The following is a 21,824-nucleotide window of genomic DNA, read 5'->3' as shown; positions in this document are numbered from 1 at the left end:
CTCCCATCCCGACTGATTCCTCCAGCCATCATTTTCTTAGTGATCCCTTCTCTATTCCATTTGCCTTCTCCCCTCCGCTCATGAAGCAATCTTCCAGCTATGGGGCAATCCCAAGGACATATCATTCTTACACGTAAGCCAAAAGAAACGATTAATGATCCCTTGCTTCAGTTCCTTGTTCTGACAGGAAAATAACTGAGACCTGCTGAGGAGACCTGCGTAGTTCTATGGTGGGGGCAATGGGAGAGCCTGTTGAGTTGTTTTGGAGGCACCAACTTATGATGGTGTTATGAGAGTGGACAGGTTGTGATACCCACACTGAGGGGGCATCTTCCTTTAGAAAGCAGGAGTAGCTCAGATATAGACTGGTTGTTCTACTGCGTCCTTGGTCAGATTTGTGAGATGGGTGATGGCACCCCTGCATTTGTCACCTTCAGGAAGCCAGAGCGGCACTCATTCCGTGCCTATGCTGCTGTGCTGTATATTGATCCACGAATGAGGATCTTTATCCACGGGCACAAAGTTCAAACCAAGAGACTCTCCTGCTGTCTTTACAAGCCCAGGTAAGGATCTTCTCACCCTAGCCACGTTTCTCTGGGGCATTATGTGAATGGTGGCTTCTGAGAGGCACTCTCATTGACTAAATTTGGGAACATTTAAACTGCTTTGATTTACTAAAGAGTCACTTCTGGATCCTGAAAGAGGGGCCAGTGGGTCATGGAGATTGGCTGACATAGCTTATTGAGTGTGATGGCCTTGTCTGAAGTGGAGGGTGCCTTTTTTTTTTTTTGCTTTTTGAGTCACATCCATCCAATGATGCACACTTCTGGCTCTGCACTTAGGAATCACTCCTGGTGGTGCTTGGGGGACATTATGGGATGCTGGGAATTGAACCCAGGTTGGCCGCATGCAAGGCAAACTCCCTACCCGCTGTACTACTGCTCCAGCCCTGGAGGGTGCCCTTCTTGACAAAATGAACTGTTTTGAGCCTTTCAGCTTCAGTTGTTGAAAGGCCTTTAGACCCTCTCCTGGGAGGTAAAGGTCCTGGTCAGTGACTGAGGTTTATTTCTGCTATGGGATAGATATAAGATGTACCTGATACGTACTAAGGTTGCTTAATGAAAAGACTAGCAGGAGATCAGTGGTATAAGGAATTAAGATTTTGGTTCTTTTTTTTTTGCAAAGAGTGGAAAGTTTTGGGGTCATCCACAGCATTGTTCAGGGCTGCTCCCCTGCTTTGTGCTCTGGAGTTATACTTGGCAGTGCTTGGAACACCATGTGGTGCCAGGGATTGAACTTGGGCCTCCTGCATGTAGAGCACGACTATTAATTAGCCCTTTGAACTAGCTCCAGGAATTAAGGGTTTTTCTTTTTTTTTTTTCCTTTTTTGCTTTTTGGGTCACACCTGGTGATGCACAGGGGTTACTCCTGGCTTTGCACTCAGGAATTAGTCCTGTCGGTGCTCAGGGGACCATATAGGATGCTGGGAATCAAACCTGGGTCGCCCATGTGCAAGGCAAATTCCCTACCTGCTGTGCTATCACTCCAGCCCCTAAGGGATTTTTTTAGCCAAGGTTTTTGTCTCAGTGTGGTGGTAAATTGGAGATGGGACCGGACAGTACAGCTTGGGAGTGGGCAGGAAGGCAGGGCACTTCCTGAGGTGCCTGGTTGCTGCTCTGTGTTGCTGCTGCTCTGGCCCTTGGGTTAATTTTTTTCCCTGTTCAGGATGTACAAGTATACGTCAAGCCGTTTCAAGACCCGTGCAGAGCAGGAGGTGAAGAAAGCTGAGCACGTAGCACGAATTGGTAATGCCCTACCTCTGTAGCAGGGGGGAGGGGTAGGGAGGCGGTTTTATGAGGGAGGGACACTATTTGTGGCCAAAGAAGGATCTAAGGAAAGGCTTTATCCAGAGACAGGTCTGTCCTCCTGAGCCACAGATCTAGTTCTTACATCCCTTCCCCTGTTGCCAGTTCTCCTCAGCTCTTTTCTCCAAACTGCATAGGATATTATCAACCATTGGCATGCTCAAAATGAACTCTAGCCCAGATACTTGTGAAATTGCTTTTCCTGACTTCAGGGCAAAATTCCTAAGGCATCTTAGCAGCTTGATTGAGAGGGATTGGCTGAATACTTAATAGATTCCAGCTTGTGCTGGGGTTTGACCCAGTTGTCTTAGTGTTTAGACCTGTTTTGATTCATGTGTAAAATTTTAAAAGAATGTTAAATCATGCTTGTTTTCGTGGGGGAAACTTTAGCTCAAGCACGTAGGTTCATCTTCCAAGCCTCTTATCCCTTAACCAGGTTACATCCTTTTTGTCCAGCCAGGACTGTTTTGTGTGATCTAGGAGGGATTACTAATAGTCTCCTTTTAGTATAGTATGAATTCCTAATCATGGATTCTTCTGCATTTCAGCGGAAGAGAAGGCACGGGAGGCAGAGAGTAAAGCTCGAACTTTAGAACTACGCCTAGGTGGAGACCTCACACGAGACTCCAGGGTAAGACTCCAAATCCACATGGCCATTCTCTTATTATTTCTCGCATAACGATCTCAGGGTTGGCCTGACTCAGCCCCAGGCAAGCCTAAATACAGGATGCCATATTACTGTAGAACATACAGTATTTCAAAATCTCGGTGAATCGTTTTATTACATCAGCAAATATATTAGATGGTCACTGTTAGTATCCTTGATTTATTTATTCTTGACACCACCCTATCAGACAGACACATAACTTCATAGTATTTGGGGGTGGGGGAAGGTGGGGGGTCCTTGATGAATGCATTGTGAACATTCTCCTGTTGAGCTACCTCTCCAGCCTCTGAGCCACTGAATACAGGGGTTAAAGGTGCTTGATTTGTATGTGGCCAGCCCTGCACTAAATATGGTCCCATGAATAGCCCCTTAGCACCAGAGGGTGAAGCTCCAGGCCCCTTCTCGAATACCAAATAACAGCAAAGTGAAAACATTTCCATCCTCTGAGCACATTGCTGTTTCTATATGAGTATTCTTCTTGCTCTCTTTGAGCTCTGGTCAAGTGAAACACAGCTTTTGAGTTTGTCCCTGGGAAGAACCATTTTCTGTGGAAAAACTTTTTTTTTTTGTCCCATTTGGTTTAAAATAAGTTTTAGATGTACTGTATTCATACCTTCTGTGGCCCACAGTCCTTTCCTTACTTTTCCAGGTGATGTTACGACAGGTTCAGAACACAGCCATTACCCTGCGCAGAGAAGCTGATGTCAAGAAGCGAATCAAAGAGGCCAAACAGCGGTGAGTACCAGGGCTAATCTGTAAGTTTATATTGAAAGTTGATAGTTAACTTGAAGAATTTCTTCCCACTCTATGAGGTTGCCATCCTTTCTCAATGATTGTTTTTGGGAAGCCTTCAATCTGCAATTCCAAATGCTTTGTCAAGTAACCAGGCATTTGGTCACAGAGAGGACTTATCCTGTGTTCTCAGTTCTTGCTGATGTCAGGGCAGGGCCAGCATCTTGAGTTGAACACTGCATTTTCCTCACTGAAACAATATCACCTTTTTATTCTTACCTCTGCCCTTTTTTTTCCTTTCCAATATGGGCAATACCAAAGAGCTTAGGCTACATCTGGCTGATGATGCTCAGAGGCACGAGGGCCAATATCCAGCTGTGTTGTGCTCTGGCGCCATCGGGACCCAAAATTGACAGAGCTGGGAACCTAGGGTTGCTTGTGGGTCATCAGATGTTTGGGGTACCATACAATGTCAGAGATCAAACTCAGGGCCTTCCGTATACTTGGAAGTGTTCTACCACTTTAGCTATCTCCTAGCTCTCTCTCTCTCTCTCTCTCTCTCTCTCTCTCTCTCTTTTTTTCTTGGCCACACAGGGCGATTATCAGGGGTTACTCTTTCTTCTGCACTCAGGAATCACTTCTGGTGGGTTCAGGGGTTCATATAGTTTGCCAGGAATTGAGCCCAGGCAGGCCGTGTATGAGTCAAGCACCTTACCCACTATACTATTGCTCTGCCACTCTTCCCTGCCCCCCTGCTTTTTTTTTTTAAATACAATTTTGTTTGTCTGGTTTTGCTTTTGGGGGATATACCCAGAGGTGATCGGGGCTTACTATCGGCTCTGCACTCAGGGGTCACTCCTGGCAGCTTGGGGGACCATATGGGGTATCAGGGATCAAGACCCAATTCTGCCACATGCAAGGTAAATGCCCTATCCACTATATTATTGCTCCGTCCCCTAAAGTAGTGTTTTTCTTCAATGTCTTCATTTTATTTTATTTTTTCCTCTTTGCTATTTTTTTTTTTTTGGTTGGGATGAAGAGAAGTCTCATACATATTTGGTTGTGATACTCAAAGATTTTGGTTGTGATGTTTGCTGATTGTTCCTGTCCGCAGTGCTCACACTTTAGTTTTTTTAATTTAATTTAATTTTTGTAATCTTGTTCAGTACAGATAATATTCAAACACCAATCCTACCACTATGCACCTTCCACCACATAAGAGGAAAGTGTGTGAAGATTGTTATAGTTTATCCTGGAGCCATTTAAGCCCTTGTATAAGAGATTACAAGCATGTATGTTAAACCCAAACAAATGTGTGCTACTTTTGGTACATCGGTGGACTAGAGGAATGTGGTCATGCACTCCGGGATGTTCTGTGTCACTCTCTTCCGGGAGTTTTATTTCAGTCTCTAGATCTCGGCATTGATGAGATTTTATGGCACCAGAGGCAGTTTGTGGGTGTGACTACCAAGCTACTGGAAAAACTGGGGAACTGGAGGAAGGAGGCCCAGTCCCGTTCTGAGCGAGTAAGCTTGGAGAACTCAGTCACAGGTTTTTCTGCAGGTTCCCTTATAGATGAGGCTCATCCGAGCCTGTGGATAACGGCCTTGAGCATGGGTGTGCAGTTGGGTTCTGGAGGTTTTCAGCTGCCAGGATTCTTCTGGGGCAGGGAGGGAAGCTTAACCCATCCCCTTCCAAGCTGCCCCAGTGCGGGGTCAAGATGTTCAGTGTCTCTCTCTTCAAGTAGCTTTATTTCGTAGTCTCTGGATCTCAGCCATTGATGAGATTATATGGCTCTGGAAGCAATTTGTGGGTGTGACTGCCAAGCTACTGGAAAACTGGGGAGCTGGGGGAAGGAGGCCCAGTCCTGTTCCAAGCAAGTGCTCATACATTGTCATTTGCTGTGCTTATTGTCACACACTGTAGTTAGTTGTAGGTGTCCAGATGACATTTTTTATTTCACTGTGTAGATACATTAAAGAGGGCTGGAGCGATAGTACAGTGGGTAGAGTTGCTTGTTTTGCATGCATCCAACCTAGGTTCAGTCCCTGGCATCACATATGATCCCTTGAGCCTGCCAGGAGTGAGTTCAGAGTCAAGAATAATCTCTGAGCATGGCTTGGCGTTTCCTCCTCCCTCCCCACCCCTACCCTGAAAAAAATAAAAAGGGAGATTCATAGCAACCTTGCTCTGTGCCACTCACACTTAATATCATTTTGTTACTGAAAGCCAAAGTAGGATGTTTTCATTTGGATATTTTGAGTTGCTATATAGTATGTATACTTTTTCAAATCTTAACAGATTGTTCATTGAGTGGAAATGCAAAACTTTTTGGTTAGCATGTCTTAAGTTAAAGTTTAAACTTAAGATATCTTAGAAAACCGTGGTATTTGTGTGCTAGTGGAACTTGTCTTTTGTCTTCTCAGAGCACTTAAAGAACCTAAGGAACTGAACTTTGTTTTTGGGGTCAATATTGAACAACGTGACTTGGATGGTATGTTTATCTATAACTGTAGCCGTCTGATCAAGATGTATGAGAAAGTGGGCCCACAGCTAGAAGGTGGCATGTGAGTATGCCTACGAAGAGCTTTCCAAAGAGCTTTCCAAAAATGGATGGCAACTTTTTGGCCAGCCAGAGGGGCAATAAAACTGTTTGTTCTGTTTTCCTGTAGGGCTTGTGGTGGTGTTGTTGGAGTTGTTGATGTTCCCTATCTAGTCCTCGAACCTACACACAACAAGCAGGACTTTGCTGATGCCAAGGAGTACCGGCACCTGCTGCGGGCTATGGGGGAACACTTGGTGCAGTACTGGAAGGACATCGCCATTGGTAATGGGACTTTGAGACTGCTCCTGCCCTTTCTCTTTGCCTTTACCCTTATAATGCCTGAGAAGAGAGTAAGTTTAGGAAGAATAAGAGACTGGCTTCTAACATGATTGAATGGTTGCTTGCCTTCCAGCCCAGCGGGGAATCATTAAGTTCTGGGATGAGTTTGGTTACCTCTCGGCCAACTGGAACCAGCCCCCATCCAGCGACCTGCGTTATAAACGCCGGAGATCTATGGAAATCCCAATCACAATCCAGTGTGGTAAGTTGCTGATATGTCCTGCTGACATTTTCCGCATTTTGGTTCATAATGGTCTTCTATGAATCTTTATAATGACCTATTTTGGGGGCCACCATCCAGCTGTGTTTTAGTGGCTACTCCTGGCTCTGTGCTTGGGATTAATCCCAGCAGTATGCAGGAGACCATGCGGTACCAGGGATTGAATTTGGGCCTCCTTCATGTGTAACATGCACTCAGCCCATTGTACTGTCTCTCTGACTCCATTATTGCCTCTTGACTGATATATGTGGACTTAAGGTCTGTTTTTTACTAAGCATGTGAGTCTTGGGGCTGGAGCAATAGCACAGCGGGTAGGGCAGTTTGCCTTGCATGCGGCCTACCCGGGTTCAATTCTCAGCATCCCATATTGTCCCCCGAGCACTTCCAGGAGTAATTCCTGAGTGCATGAGCCAGGAGTAACCCCTGTGCATCGCCAGGTATGACCCAAAAAGCCAAAAAGCCAAAAAAAAACTAAGCATATGAGTCTTGTTATGTCCTTATGAGTTTTAGGACCCAGTGCCAATCTGTACCTCATGAGTAAGGCAGAATGTCATATTACATGCTAAGCTTTACTCATTTTTTATAGTGTGAATAATTACTGAGCCAGGTTTCTGCTATAGGAAGAATCAATTGGGGAATTGGGGAGGGGAAGGGGTTTGAGAGCCCATCATTCCTATTTTTGGGGGGCCACTCTTGGCTGTCCGCAGGGCTCAGGCTTACTATTGGCTCTGTGCTCAGGGGTCACTCCTGGTGGGTTCAGAGGAGCATATGTAGTGCCAGGAACCATACAAAACTGGGTTGGCTTCATGCAAGGCAAGCACCCTGCCTGCTGTACTATTGCTCCAGCTCAATTCTGTTCCATTCTTGCTGGAGAAGAATCGCTGTTACGTAAGGAAGGACAGAAATTTGAAGGAGCCTGATTGTAGTTACTACTGGTGAACATAGCTGATGTTTACATCAGGTGGGTGTTTTCCTTGTTGCAGATTTGTGTCTGAAGTGGCGAACCCTCCCCTTTCAGCTGAATAGTGTGGAAAAAGAATATCCTGATACCTGGGTTTGCTCCATGAACCCTAATCCTGAGCAGGACCGGTGAGCACTTCTCTCACAGGGACATTGTGGGTGTTCCCCCAACCTGTGTTTGCTCTGCTTTGGGGTAAATCCTCATTTCATTCTTGAGGTGTCAGTTCTTGCACCCTTAATATTTCTGTCTTGTATATAATAAGTGCTCTGGAAATATAGATTGGTCCCTTTAGTGAATATTTGTTTCATTCACTTGGGAACTCTGTGAGGTGGTTGCCTTAGTGAGAGGTCAGTGTGGGTTTTCGAGGAGGACTGATCCTGCTCTCCCTGGGCCCCTGTTTTGCCATAGCTTCCCTAGCACCTTCTTTCTACAGATGTGAGGCTTCTGAACAGAAGCAGAAGGTTCCCCTGGGAACATTCAAAAAGGACCTGAAGACACAGGAAGAGAAACAGAAGCAGCTGACAGAGAAAATTCGCCAGCAGCAAGAGAAGCTGGAGGCTCTTCAGGTGGTCATTGGTAGTGGACAGAGCCAGCCTGTGTCAGTGAATGACCGGGACAGTACAGAACCATCAGTGACTCCCCTGCACTCTGCATGCTGCCAAAGCCTTCCAATCCCAGCCTCCACATATTTTTATATACCTTTTTAAAAAGTTTTGTTTACAGGGCCAGAGGGATAATACAGTGGGTAGGATGCTTACCTTGTACGCAGCTGATCTGGGTTTGATTCCTAACACCCCATATGGTCCCCTGACCCTCAGGAGTGATCCTGAGGACAAAGCCAGGAGTAAGCCCAGAGCAGAGTCGGTGTGGCCCCAAAACAAAAAGTTTTGTTAGTAACAGGAATGTTCTAATGTGCAGTGACTTGAAATTCTGGAAATAAATATCTCAACTAACTTTTAGCTACATATCCCTCCAACTTTTTGTAATTACCTATTAAATACAACTCTGTGGGCCATAGAGATAGTTCATCTGTCTGGAGTGCATGTAGGATCCTGGTTTGAGCCCTTGCATTGCACAGTTCCCTGAGTACAGAGCTGAAATAGTCCTTCAGCAGTGCCAGGTGTGGTGCCAGTAAAAGCAAATCCCCCAAGAACCTTTTTTTTTTTTTTGCTTTTTGGGTCACACCTGGTGATGCACAGGGGTTACTCCTGGCTCTGCACTCAGGAATTACCCCTGGCCGTGCTCAGGGGACCATATGGGATGCTGGGATTTGAACCCGGGTCGGGCGAGTGCAAGGCAAACGCCCTACCCGCTGTGCTATCTCTCCAACCCCAGAACCTTTTTTTTAAAAAAAAAAAAAAAAAACAAACATGAAAGTTATGGTATGTTTATATATCTAGAATATTAGCCCTTTGCCATATGTATGGGTTCTGTTTTATTCCATTTGTCTGAGTCTATTTCAGTGTCATCCTGTTTGACTGTCATTTTGTGGTATAGTTTAAGGCCAAGGGGATGTAGTGTCTCCCATCTTTTTTCTCTGAACTGCTTTGACCATGATTTCATACACATTTTAGTAGTATTTGTTATATATCCGAAAGCATGCTATTGGTATTCAGTGTGTTGAAACTGTATAATAAATTCTTTGATAGGATGATAATTTTAAGAATTTTCTTTTAATTTTATTGAATCACTGTGAGATAGTTACAAGCTTTCATGTTGAATTTAATTTTTCTAATTAATGAACATAGAATATTTTCCCTATTCCTTGTGTCCTCATCTAGTTCTTTGTTATAGTGACTTACAGTTTTTCATGTTTAGGTCTCCCATGTCCTTTGTTAAATTGATTCCTATTACTTGGTGTTCTTGGACACAGCTGTAAATTGGATTATGGTTTTTTGTTTTTTGGTTTTGGTTGTTGCTGCTACTGTTTTTTTTTTTTTTTTTTCCCCTGGGGTGGGGGTGGTTACTCCTAGCTCTCACTCAGGAACCACTCCTGGTGGTGCTTGGGGGACTATATGGTGTGCTGGGGATTGATCCTGGGTAGGTACTTGTGGTTCTCTTTCTTTGGTCAGGATCATGTTTTTCTTTTCTCTTTTAACTTGTTTACATTTGGGAATGAAACTGATTATTGTGTATTAATTTTATAGTCTGCTAGTTTAGTCTGTTGACTTATTGTTTCTTCTTGGCTGAGTCTTTAGGGGTTTCAGTGTACATTATCATGTCTATCATCTGCAAATAGTGATAGTTTGACTTATTTTCCAACTTGAACCTCTTCTCATTTCTTTTTCTTGTCAAGTTGCTCTGTGTAGGACTTTCTAATGTACTTTTAGTGCTTAATTATTTTTTTGGGATAATTTTTCAGAAGTGAATAGAATAAGAGGGTTTGTGGGATGAGAGAAATAGTATAAGGGTTAAAGTACTTCCTTTGCACGAGGTTAACCCGATTCATTCCCTAGCACTGAACATTAGTTTTACAAGCATTAGCAGGAGTGATGGCTGAGCACAGAGCCAGGAGTAAACTTTAAGCACAGCTGAATGTGGACCCAACTCTTCCCCCCCCAAAAAAAAAAATTTAAAGGGACATTGCCAAATTTTGTAGGTTTTTTTTTTTTTTTTTTCTTTTTGGGTCACACCCGGCGATGCACAGGAGTTACTCCTGGTTCTACACTCAGGAATTACTCCTGGCGGTGCTCAGGGGACCATATGGGATGCTGGGATTTGAACCCGGGTCGGCCGCGTGCAAGGCAAATGCCCTACCCGCTGTGCTATCGCTCCAGCCCCAGGTTGTTTTTTTTTTTAACTACTTCCAATTACCTAGATGATTTTTTTATTTGTTTGTTTTCGGATTATACCCAGTGGTGCCCAGGGCCTAGTCCTGGTTCTGTGCTCAGGGATCATTCTTAGTGGACTCAGTGGACCATATAGATTTTCAGGGATCAAACTGGGTCAGCTGCATGCAAGGCAAATGTCTTACCCACGTACTATGTACAATGTACAATGTACTACACCCCCAAGATGTATTAATTTCTATTTTACTTTTCCAGCAATATATTTTTTTTCAGATATTACAAATTTGATTAAAAGATAAACATTCATGACTTGAATTTTCTGCTTCTAAACTTGGGCAGTATTTTTCATGTTTCTGTCTTCTCTCTTTATTTGGTAGTGCCATAGCTGGCTATGCTCAGGGCTTACACTTGGATTCATGCGCAGGGCTCATTCCTGCCTGCAGGATGAACCATATAAAGGGATCAAACTGGGCTTGCCATGTGCAAGGCAACTGCCTTACCTGCTGTAGTATCTCTCCAGCCTCTCATTCATTTGTTCCTTTTAAAATTTCTTGTTCATACATTTCTGTTGATTCTTCTTTTTGTTTTGTTGTTGTTGTTGTCTTCCTATTGGTTTTGGGGAGCCATATGTGATGCCAGGGATGCCTGGGATAGCCACATGCAAGCAAGGACTTTACCCACTATGCTGTCTCTCTGGCCCTGGTTATTTTAATTGGCTTGTTAGTTTAAAAAATATGTTTGTAGTATCAAGCAGCCATATATTTATTACAAAGCTTTTCTCTGGTCTTTTCTGTTTGGTGAGAAACTCTTACTAATCCAGAGTGTCTTATCTTTCCGTATACTGAATCCCAGCTGTCCTGTCTTACCTTATCAATTGGGCTTCTGGCCTTTTATTGGGTCCCTTTCAAGGTACTTAGTTTATTGTCACATTTTCCTCGCCTCTCAATTGCTGTCATGATCACTTAGAATCCTGTAATTTTCTGGTGGTTTTGTGTCTAATTTTTGTCTCCCCAGTCAAGACTTTCTTTATTTACTTGCTATTTATAACATAATGGGAATTCCAAAGTTTGTTTGACTATCTCATCATCATATTTGCCCTGCAGAAGACCACACCGATCCGCTCCCAAGCTGACCTGAAGAAATTGCCTTTGGAAGTGACCACTAGACCTTCCACTGAGGTAAAACCTGAGGCAGAGGGATTTTTTTCTCAGACATCTTTTTCTGGGATTAATGTCCTTTTTCTCTGGGCATTTATTAGGAACCCGCACGTAGGCCTCAGCGTCCTCGGTCACCTCCATTACCTGCCGTGATCAAGAATGCCCCCAGCAGACCCCCTGCCCTCCACACTTCCAGGTCAACCAGCCAGACTCGAAAGGCCACTGTTGTTAGCAGTGCCCCCAAACCTCCTGCCCCACCAGCACCCCGGGAGGAGGCCAGTACATCAAAGCCAGTCCAGCCTCCTGATGTCCCCCGCAAGCCTGCTAATACTTCAACCAAGACGTCAACCCGATCTGCACCTGTGGTGCAGCCGCTGACACCGTCTGTGCCACCCAACACCAGGAGTCCTAGGGAGGTTCCTGCGCCCAGGGCTGTCAAGGCGCCAGTGGTCAAGAAGGTAGAACCACCCAGTAAAATATCAGTGGTGAGTTCTTTCTCATCTTCCAATCTCTAGCCTATCCTTGTGGTACTGTCGGAATAGAACTGGACAGTATCCAGACTACTGGAGTGCCCCAGTGGAGCCCATGGAAGCTAAGGCGCCCTTGCTGCCATGAGAAGATCGAGTCTAGAGCAGGATTCTGAAACTTCCTGCTCATACCCCATTTTACTAAAGTGGTATACACACCCCTGGGTATGTAAGATAAGTGAACTATATATACAAATGAAACTTTTGGGGGGATTTATAGGGGTACACCTGGACTGCCCAGTGCTTACTCATGGCTTGTGCTCAGGGATCATTCCTGGTGAACGAGATGTGACGCTGGGCATTGAACCTGGGTCACCTTACCTGCTGTGTTCTCTCTCTCTCTCTCTCTCTCTCTCTCTCTCTCTCTCTCTCTCTCATGAAACACTTATGGAAAATCAAATTTATTTTAAACAAAGTTGTAAAAAGTTATAACAACCCACAGTTTAAAAAGCTAGGCTCGAGATAACTATAAAGACACTTGGGCGTAGGGCATGGGTAAAGGTGAGTTCCTTATTGAGGAAACTTTTCTTCACTCCAAGTTTTATTTATTTTTTTTTTAATTTTTGGTTTTTGGGTCACACCCGGCGATGCACAGGGGTTACTCCTGGCTCTGCACTCAGGAGTCACCCCTGGCGGTGCTCAGGGGACCATATGGGATGCTGGGAATTTAACCCGGGTCGGCCGAGTGCAAGGCAAACGCCCTACCCGCTGTGCTATTGCTCCAGCCCCATTCACTCCAAGTTTTGAGTCACTCAGTTAAGTTACGCTGTGGGCAAAGGTAGATACTCTCGAAGAAAACAACCTTGGTGAGCTTTGGCTATGGTTTATGTATCTGAGAGAGGTCATGGTTGGCAGGACAAGCAGGCTGAAATGGAATAAAATGAAAAACTCTTTCTTCCCTCACTGCCGCCATCCCCATCTCACCCCCCATGGTAGTTTGTGAGCAGAGGGCAGGAGTTTGCTGGACACTGGATAATGTCAGGTGGGGCTTAACCCTGGTGCCATCTGGGAAACCGGTTCTTTCTGAAGCTCGTCAAAGGCCACACAGAATCGTTTTGCATTTTAGAGCTAACAGTCCCTCATAGTCCCTCTTCTCATACTCCAGGCTCCTTCTGGGAGGAAGCGGACTCTTGTGGTCTCTGATGAAGAGGAGGCTGATGATGAGGTTGACAGGAGGAGGGAAAGGCCCAAGCGGGGCAAGCTTGCTGTGAAAGAGGAAAAGAAGGATTCAAATGAGGTAGGTGGTTAAGGGGAGGTTCTTCAAGCCTCTCCTCCTGGGTCGTCATCTGCCACCTGCAGTCTTTATAGCACTGTGCTTGTGACATGAGCCTTCCTGAAGGCTTGACTTTTAATCATGCGGATGATTTGAAAACTGCTGCCTGAACCCATCCTGAGGGAGACTGGCTTCTGGCTCTACTCATAGGCCCCAGATCACACTGACACAGTCACGGAAGCTTGAACCAAACCTTTGCTGCCCTGACTCTGTAATGTTCTGTAGCCTTACGTTGTTCAGAAAGGTAACAGGAGGATTGATACACAGAACAGTTGATTTGGAAAGTGATTCTCATTAAAGCATGGTGATTTAAACTGCCACATCAGACAGAATGAAGTGACAGCTGATTGCCCTTAGCAAAAGTTTCCTTTTCAGGAGCCTTCTGTCAGATTCTGTTCTCCGTTGCAGCTCTCAGATAGTGCTGGGGAAGAAGACCCAGCTGATCTCAAGAATGCTCAGAAAGGTAAGAATTGGAGGGGGCATGCACTTAGAGTCCCACGGAAAACATGGGACACAGTGATTGAAAGGTTGCTCGGCCAGATGTAAATTACTATCCTGGGGCTTTGTAGTGTTTTTGGCTCTAGGCTCTGGTACAACAAAGGTTTCAAGTGTAATCCTAAAACGAATTCTTAAGATGATATACTATGGGTTTCTTTTTTACCTTTTTTTGAGGGTTAAGGGCAACGGGACACACCCAGCTGTACTTAGGGATTACTCCTGGCTTTGTGCTCAGGGATTACTCCTGGTGGTGCTCAGACCACCATATGGTGTGGTGGGATCAAACTTAGGTCAGCCCGTGCAAGGCAAATGACTATCCACTGTGCTATCTGTCTGGTCCTCCTTCAGTTTCTTTTTAATATAATATAAGTTTTTGGTGGTTCTCTGTGATGGTCACTAATCCTGATACTCTTTTTTTTTTTTTCTTTTTGGGTCACACCTGGCAGTGCGCAGGGGTTACTCCTGGCTCTGCACTCAGGAATCACCCCTGGCGGTGCTCAGGGGACCACATGGGGTGCTGGGAATCAAACCCGGGTCGGCCGCTTGCAAGGCAAACGCCTTACCCTCTGTGTTATCACTGTAGCCCCTAATCCTGATACTCTTTGGCACTCCCATGGCATGTGGTGAAAGAGATGGTGACTGGGCTTCACATCCTTGGCATAGAAGGGACAAGCATCTAGTGGGACCAAGCAAACCTTGGGACTGCTTTTATCAAGTTGACTCTGAGTTTTTTGGTTTTTTTGTTTGTTTTGTTTCTTTTTTAAATTTTTTTGTTTTGTTTTGTTTGGGGGCCATACCCAGTTTTGCTTAGGGATCACTTCTGGCAGGGCTAAGGGAGCCATATGCAAAATTTGTGAATCAAACCTGGTTGGCTGTGTGCAAGGCTCCTCTGAGCTCTCTCTCCAGCCCCAAGTAGTTTAGTTTCTTGACTCACACTCTGTTCCCATTTTCAGATAAAGGACTGCATGTGGAGGTGCGTGTGAACAGGGAGTGGTACACTGGCCGTGTCACAGCCGTGGAAGTGGGCAAGCTTGCAATACGGTGGAAGGTGAAGTTTGACTACGTGCCCACAGATACAACACCAAGAGACCGCTGGTAATGCTCCTTTGGAGAGGTTGACAAAGTTGGCGCGGGCAGAGAGAGATTGCCTCCACCTCCCCTTGAGGCAGCCCATCTGGGAACCAAGGACACATGACAACAAAAGACCTGTTTTTCTCTAGGGTAGAGAAAGGCAGTGACGATGTGCGGCTGATGAAGCCCCCCTCTCCTGAGCATCAGAGTCCTGACACACAGCAGGAGGGGGGTGAGGAGGAGGAGGCAGAGACACCAGCAATTGTGGCCCAGCAGGATACAGCCATGGCAGAGCCCCCCACTTCTGACTGCATCCGCATTGAACCTGACACCACTGCCCCGAATACCAGCCATGAGACCATTGATCTGCTGGTCCAGATCCTCCGGTGCGTGGATCTTTCTGCTGGCATGATGCTCTACCCGCTCATGTCTCCATCCTGAATTTCTGTCTCTATCACCTTCTTTCTTATTTAGAAATTGTTTACGGTATTTCCTGCCTCCAAGTTTCCCCATCTCCAAGAAAGAACTGAGCACTATGAATTCAGAAGAACTAATATCATTCCCTCTGGTGAGTCGGATTTCCTTTTTTAAAAAAACTTGTTTTGGGGCCACACCCAACTGTACTCAGGACTTATTCCTGGTTCTGTACTAAGGGATCATTCCTGGCAGTGCTTGGAGACCACGTGGAATCCTGGGAATTTAACTTAGTTTGGCCACATGCAAAGTAACTATCCTAGCCCCTATACTATCACTCCAGCCCCTTGACTTGTTTTTTGTAAATCTGCAAGCCTCCCTTGGAGATGATATAGGTAGCTCTTCAGCTGTATAGTTCCCACTCTCAGTCAGCTGAGAACATGTAATGTAGACTTGGTGGAAAAAAGATATAGCTTAGAAATAACTAGTATACCAAGAGCCAGTATTACTCCACCCTGCTGTGCCATGGCTGAGTCCTCATTTAGGATGCCAGGCCTGGTTTGACATTTCACCATGAATATATCCTCTTTCCTCTCTCATGCATGACACAGGGACGAAACTTGTCCCATGCAACAATGAAGACTCAAAGCACCTAAAATTTGGAGATGAGAAGAATCAAACTTACATTACACTGATATGGCACTTCCCCAAGTAGGTCTCCTTGGAAAGCAGCAAGACAGGCTTTCCTTCACAGAGAATAAGATTCAGTAGCAACAGAAGTTTTATCAGGGAGCCAGGCATGAGGCTCAGTGCTGTTGACATGGGTAGGAGGGCTGTGGCAGCACTGGGGGCAGGGTGACTCCAGTCTGAAGAAAATGTGATTTGGCAGGTGCTTATGACAAGGATCAGAGTAGTGTTTGAGGTGGGTGGACTTAGGGACAAAAGGGCAGACTATGTGGTGAATGTTTAGGAAAGGAGGGGTCCAAAAGGTAGTGTATCATATTTTGAATGCCTGGTCTTACTTAGCATATATGCTTAGTGATTTAAACTTTGTATGAAATGATGATGCCGTATTGGGGGCTCTCTTGGTGTCAGGTGGGCGAGGCCCTTTGTTGTTACTGTTTTTGGCGTATCAAATATGCCACGGGTAGCTTGCTGGTCTCTCTGAGAGGGATGAAGGAATTGAACCTGGGTCGGCCTCGTGTAAGGCAGACCCCCTTCCTGCGGTGCTATCGCTCCAGCCCTACTGACAGGTCCAGGCATGTTAAATTTTATATATATATATATATTTTTTGGGGGGGGTCACACCCCACGATGCACAGGGTTTAACTCCTGGCTCAGCACTCAGGAATAACTCCTGGAGGTGCTTGGGGGACTATGTGGGATGCTGGGAATTGAACCCGGGTCGGCTGCGTGCAAGGCAAATAGCTGTGCTATTGCTCCAGCCCCAAATTTTAAATTTAAATTTTAAATCTAAAGAGATACTACGTAAATTTTTAATGCTGAGATTTCATTGAAGCAAGTATTTGGAAAAAAAAATTATTGAAGAGAAACTGCTGGTTATCATGTTTTAGAAAGGTACTTAGGAAAGATAGTAACAAACTGATGGCTATATAAATATATAAATCTAGAGGTGTTGGCTTTTTGTTTTGTTTTTTGGACCACACTAGTATGTGCTCAGGGGTTACTCCCTGGAATTACTTCTGTGGTGCTTGGGGGACCATATGGAGGGCCAGGATTCGAACCCGGCTCCTCTGCATGCAAGGCAAGACTGTACTGTTTATTTCTCTTACCTGAGGCATTATTGACTCCTGGTAGCATTGTTGGTATCTATTCTGTTCTACCTCTTACACAACCTACCAAGACTTATTTGTATGATCCTGTCTTCCAGTTCATTGGCAGTGCCACAAGATGGGCATATAAAGAAAGGTTTTTATATTCTGGAGCTAGAAAGACCACTTGCTGCTTGGTCTCACAAGTACTGGGGATCATCATGGACTCACGGGCTTGCCCCATTGGCTTTCCTCCTGACAGAAAGAGTACTTCAAGCAGTATGAAGTGGGACTGCAGAATCTGTGCCATTCCTATGAGAGCCGTGCTGACTCACGGGCCAAGGCCTCTGAGGAGAACCTGCGTACATCTGAGAGAAAGCTCCGAGAGACAGAAGAGAAACTGCAGAAGCTGAGGACAAATATCGTGGCGCTCCTGCAAAAGGTGCAGGAGGTGAGCCAGGCAGGCCTCTCATTGCAGCTGGACCACCTGGTATTTGGGAGGGGGGCATGGGCACCACCTGCACCCTTCTCCCTGCTCACAGGCATCTGTGGTTTCAGCCTTGGCACTACAGCATCCTGCTCAGGAGGGCTGGAGGTGGTGCGGCTGCCTGGGTTTTATCCCAGCCAGACCCATGGTATCATTTTGCCCTTGTTTAGAAATTTCATGTACAAGCCGGTCCTCCAACCATAAAACACAAGGTCTCACTTTCCAGATGATGCCCAGATGGGATTAGGTCTCAGTCCTTCATCTAGGCTCTGTGCCTGTCATATGGGTACTGGGTGAACCAGACAAAAATAAATGTTTTATTTGTAACAGTGTGGTGGGGGAGACAGGCCAGAATGCTACTGAGCAGTAGGTTTTGCAGGGGAAAGTGCGTGGGGGGGAGGTCATGGTGATAGAAGGCTGGCACCCTGTGAAGAGTGAGATTCTAGTGGAATCTTGGTGACAGGAAGAAGAACTGGGCAAATTTGCATTATTTGAGAGAAACAAGAGTAATTCTTGTTTTGTAGTGGGGTGATAGGGGTGAGATTTTGCAGTTTGAGTCAAGAAATCTGGGTGCCATCTATGCATAGGGCATGGGGGAAGGGAAGCATGAGTCAGCTGGAACTAGGCTGATAGGTGGGGGATGAGGAAGGGGGTGAGGTGAAAGGGAAGGGGACCTGGGCTCAGGCCCCAAGGGCAGAAAAAAGAATAGAAATTCCCACCCTCCACCCGCACCACCTTTCCTCCCCTTTTTCTTCCAACTGTCTTCTTGTCTCGAGCTGATCCTGCCCCTCTGTTCCAGGACATAGATATCAACACAGATGACGAGCTGGATGCCTACATCGAAGACCTGATCACCAAGGGGGACTAAGGGGTTTGGAGCCAGAGATCAGCTCCCTCAAGGCAGAGTCCCCCCAGGGGGGAGGGGTGATGTGTGTCGTTTATGGGTTGGTAGACTTGGTTTGACCTACCTGGAACATTTGTGCTTTTGGAGGGAAAGATACTCTGATTCTTTGAATCTTCCTAAGTTTATAAATAATTTATTTTTAAAAAGAAATGATGCTGTGCTTGCTGTGAGACCATACTTTTTTTTTTTTTAAACCCTGGGGCGAAGGGCAGAACCAGGATGCCACTACCCTTGACTCCTGGCCTCTTAAAATATGACAAATCCACTATCAGCCAGAGAGGCAGGGTGGATGAGCCATATTGGGATTTGAGGGATTGGTGGGATGGAGGGGGATGAGCCCGCTCCCCACCTCCTCGTTTGCTACTCATCCTGTACTTACCCAGCTGCTCCCAAGGGGACTGTGATCTGGAAAAGGCTCAGCAAAGAGTTGGCCCTACCCCCCTCCTTCATGGCTGCCATCTCAGTGTCAAGGGGTCTGAGCATCATCGAAAGCAGCAGTCAGTCTTGGCTATTTCCTTCCCAAATAGCTTCAGGAAGAAAAACCCTCTGGCTCACCACTCCCTTTACCACCCAGATTGACCTCCCTGCAGGAGTGATTGCCTCAGTGTACTGTGCATCCAGTTCTGGTCAGACCACCGATGTGGGCAGCACACCAAATATTTGCACTCCAGATGACCTCTTTAGGACACTGCAGTCTGTCGCTCTGGCAGGGTCATGAGGAATCTGCTGATCTGAAGAGCCTGCTGCTACTTTTTCTTTTATTGCTGCCCCTCTGCCTGCACCACCCAGTGAATGTCCCAGTAAAAAGGAAGAAAGTGGGTGAGTGTGGAAGGTGGGAACTTCAGAGAACATTTCCTTCCCTGGCCTTGTCTCAGCTTCTCAGGGTCAAAGATAAGAGATACTGAGTTTTCTCTGGAATAGTCATGGGGAAAATACGATTTCACTCAACTCTCTTTTTGCACCCTTTGGGGACCTAGGGTTTTTAATGGCACAATAACTGGCATTGTACCTGTGATTCAAACCTCTCGTCGTGTTTGGACATCCACCCATCCACTCTGCAGCCGAGAGATTGGGAAGCGCTACTGAGGGACATCAGCCACACTAGAATCGAGTTCTTACCTACTTGTGTACATGGCCAGACACTCTGTGAAGATTTTAGGAGCTTCCCCAAACCACTTCCCTGGGAAGGGCTGTTTGGAAAAATAGCCACTCACTCAGATATTCTCCAAGACTCTTGATTTCCTTCCCAACATGATCGCTCTATCCCTGTCAGCACATTAGTCCTATTTTTTTGTCCTCCAAACCATTATTTCAATCTAAAGAAAGTTGGGCTCTATGTTTTTTTACTAAAGGGTAATACTCTGAAGGGTTTTTTTTTTGGGGGTGGGGGGGCAGGGGCATACCCAGCTGTGCTGGGGGCTATTTCCTACTCTGTGCTCAGGGGTTACTCCAGGGGGTGCTTTGGGGACCATGTGTTGCCAGGAATCAAACTGCAGTTGGCAACATGCAAGGCAAGCACTTTAACCCCTGTTCTGTCTCTTTGGCCCCTCAAGTTTTTAAGTTTAAATATCTGTAACCAAAAATGCAATTATTATAAAGTTTTACTGGTGAGACTCCTGAGCTCAGTCTGATTTCTTCTCAGTAAAATCCATTATTTTCTCTTTTTCATTCTTTCCACCACTTGTGGCTTCCATATTCTTTATTTCCACCCTCTTTGTTGTTTCTGTATTCACCCTCAACACTTACAAGAAACTGAAATACTTAGGTTATCAAATGTTTTTAGCTTCAGTCTGGATGTGTCCTTGTTGCTGTTTGAACCCATAGCTATACTCAGCCTGTTTCCCAGGCAGAGCTGCTGTTTCCCAGGTGTGAAGATAAAATGCAGCAGTCAGACTTGGGAGAAGGAAAATGAGTCTGGTCTTTGACTGGAAGATCCTTAACCACAAAGCTGCAAGAAGGTGAATGAATATGGCAACCCCTGGTTTTAAGGAATGGGACCTTTAGTTTTTATTTATGATTAAAAAAATACAGAAGACAAATCATGAAAAGCAAAACTTTCCTCATTCTAATTCCCTACCTTTTCCTGGAGAGAGTATCTATCCAAATACACACCAACTTGTTCTATTTCTGCCTCCTCCCACTTATTGTATTTTGGAACTTGTTTGTGAATAGTGCATATGGGTCTATTTTATTCTAAATAGTCACGGAGTATTGTCTTGGGTGTACTGCCATATAACAGTCCCCTGTTTACAAACACTTCAGTTTTTAACATTTATAAAAATTTATAAATGTGTGTTCATTAACTCAGATCTGTATATTTGTGTGTATATATAGTAAATTAGAGATGGCTATCAGATGGTGAGTACATTAAAAAAAAATTTTTTTTTTTCGGTCACACCTGGTGAATAAACTCAGGAACCACTCCTAGTAGTGCTTAGGGACCATATGGAATGCCAGGATCAAATCCAGATTGACTGCATACAAGTCAAGCACTTTACCTGCTGGGCTATCTCTCCAGCCCCAGATGGTGGAAATATTTGAAAGTCTAAGATATATTCCAGGAAAAAGATTCAACCTCAGGAATCAATGGTATAGTTCCTCTGTACACTTGGCTGTATCGAAGCTTCTTACTACTTAACTGATTACTAATCAGGTAGTACAAAATGATGAATTTTTTAGTTGGATGAACCTAAGTGACACTGAGCATCTTCATTAGCCAGCTGTATCCCTCTTCTGGTATAGAACTGCAATTCTGTATCTTGAGTTAAAGATACTTACAAGTAAGATGAATATATAGAAAATAAGGAGGCAGCCTCTTCAGCTCTTGAAATCCCATTGTTTCAGGATGTAAAAACACTGCTCTAGGGCTGGAGCAATATTACAGAGGTTAGGCCTTTTGCCTTGCATGCAGCTGACCCAGGGTTGATCCCAGGACCCCATATAGTCCTCTAAGCACTGCCAGGAGTGAGTCCTGAGTGCAAAGCCAGGAGTAACCTTTGAGCATCGCCGACTCAAAGAAAAAACACAGTAGAGCTACCAGGTTAATTTTTTTTTTCTTACAAAGTAAGGGTTAATTAACAGGCCAAGATAAACCATTCTGGTTCTTATTCTGTCCAACTGACACTGCATTTTTGGCTTTTGTCCCTGGTTCCTCTTAACTAATACAATTCTTTTGACATGTGGTTCAAGCAGTGTTGCCTAGAGTTCACAGCTCTAAAGACTGAGAGCTTGCTCATTCTTGCTATTTACATAGACCACAGGCTCAGACTGAATGGGTGGTTTCTCCACTGGCTGCTTCTCTCTGGGACTGGAGGGTGGTTGGCAAGCTTTTGGAAGCATTCTCAGAAGTATTCTTTGTAAAAGGTGCAATCTCCAAGGCTTCCTTTGGAATACCTTAATGCTCTTGGTCCCGTGAACATGTGAACAGACAGGAAACAGAGCTCTGAAGAATGAAAGTCTTGTCCAAAAGAGCTAACTTTGCTGCCATGATTAAGGCCTGACTGTCCTCTTCCTGATCTCAGTACTAGTGGGCTTACCCTCCAGTAAGAGAGTAGACGGAGAAGAACTGGCAAGGCACACCCACTCAGCAGTAAACAGAATTGT

General features: G+C 45.2%; 1 protein-coding gene across 5 annotated transcripts in view; it reads left to right on the top strand.

Moving 5' to 3' along the window:
• Positions 1–21,399, top strand: part of MORC2 (MORC family CW-type zinc finger 2) — a 49,159-nt gene extending 27,760 nt beyond the window's left edge. For 2 of the 5 annotated variants that reach the window (XM_055147529.1, XM_055147528.1), the window contains 18 exons: positions 438–563; positions 1,726–1,805; positions 2,414–2,496; positions 3,182–3,267; positions 5,691–5,831; positions 5,937–6,091; positions 6,222–6,350; positions 7,352–7,457; positions 7,763–7,895; positions 11,222–11,296; positions 11,377–11,760; positions 12,908–13,039; positions 13,451–13,538; positions 14,527–14,668; positions 14,794–15,030; positions 15,119–15,212; positions 17,093–17,281; positions 18,117–21,399. In XM_055147529.1, coding sequence (XP_055003504.1) covers positions 438–563; positions 1,726–1,805; positions 2,414–2,496; positions 3,182–3,267; positions 5,691–5,831; positions 5,937–6,091; positions 6,222–6,350; positions 7,352–7,457; positions 7,763–7,895; positions 11,222–11,296; positions 11,377–11,760; positions 12,908–13,039; positions 13,451–13,538; positions 14,527–14,668; positions 14,794–15,030; positions 15,119–15,212; positions 17,093–17,281; positions 18,117–18,185 — 2,449 coding nt within the window. In that variant the 3' untranslated portion in view covers positions 18,186–21,399. The remainder of the gene's footprint in view (positions 1–437; positions 564–1,725; positions 1,806–2,413; positions 2,497–3,181; positions 3,268–5,690; positions 5,832–5,936; positions 6,092–6,221; positions 6,351–7,351; positions 7,458–7,762; positions 7,896–11,221; positions 11,297–11,376; positions 11,761–12,907; positions 13,040–13,450; positions 13,539–14,526; positions 14,669–14,793; positions 15,031–15,118; positions 15,213–17,092; positions 17,282–18,116) is intronic. The other 3 variants (XM_055147533.1, XM_055147532.1, XM_055147530.1) reach the window with 3 other exon arrangements.
• The last annotated feature ends 425 nt before the right edge of the window (positions 21,400–21,824 follow it).

This window comes from Sorex araneus, chromosome 9, assembly GCF_027595985.1.
Source record: "Sorex araneus isolate mSorAra2 chromosome 9, mSorAra2.pri, whole genome shotgun sequence".
Lineage (NCBI taxonomy): Eukaryota > Metazoa > Chordata > Mammalia > Eulipotyphla > Soricidae > Sorex > Sorex araneus.
The sequence above is the reverse complement of the archived record's forward strand: the minus strand, read 5'-3'. Positions and strand labels throughout refer to the sequence as shown.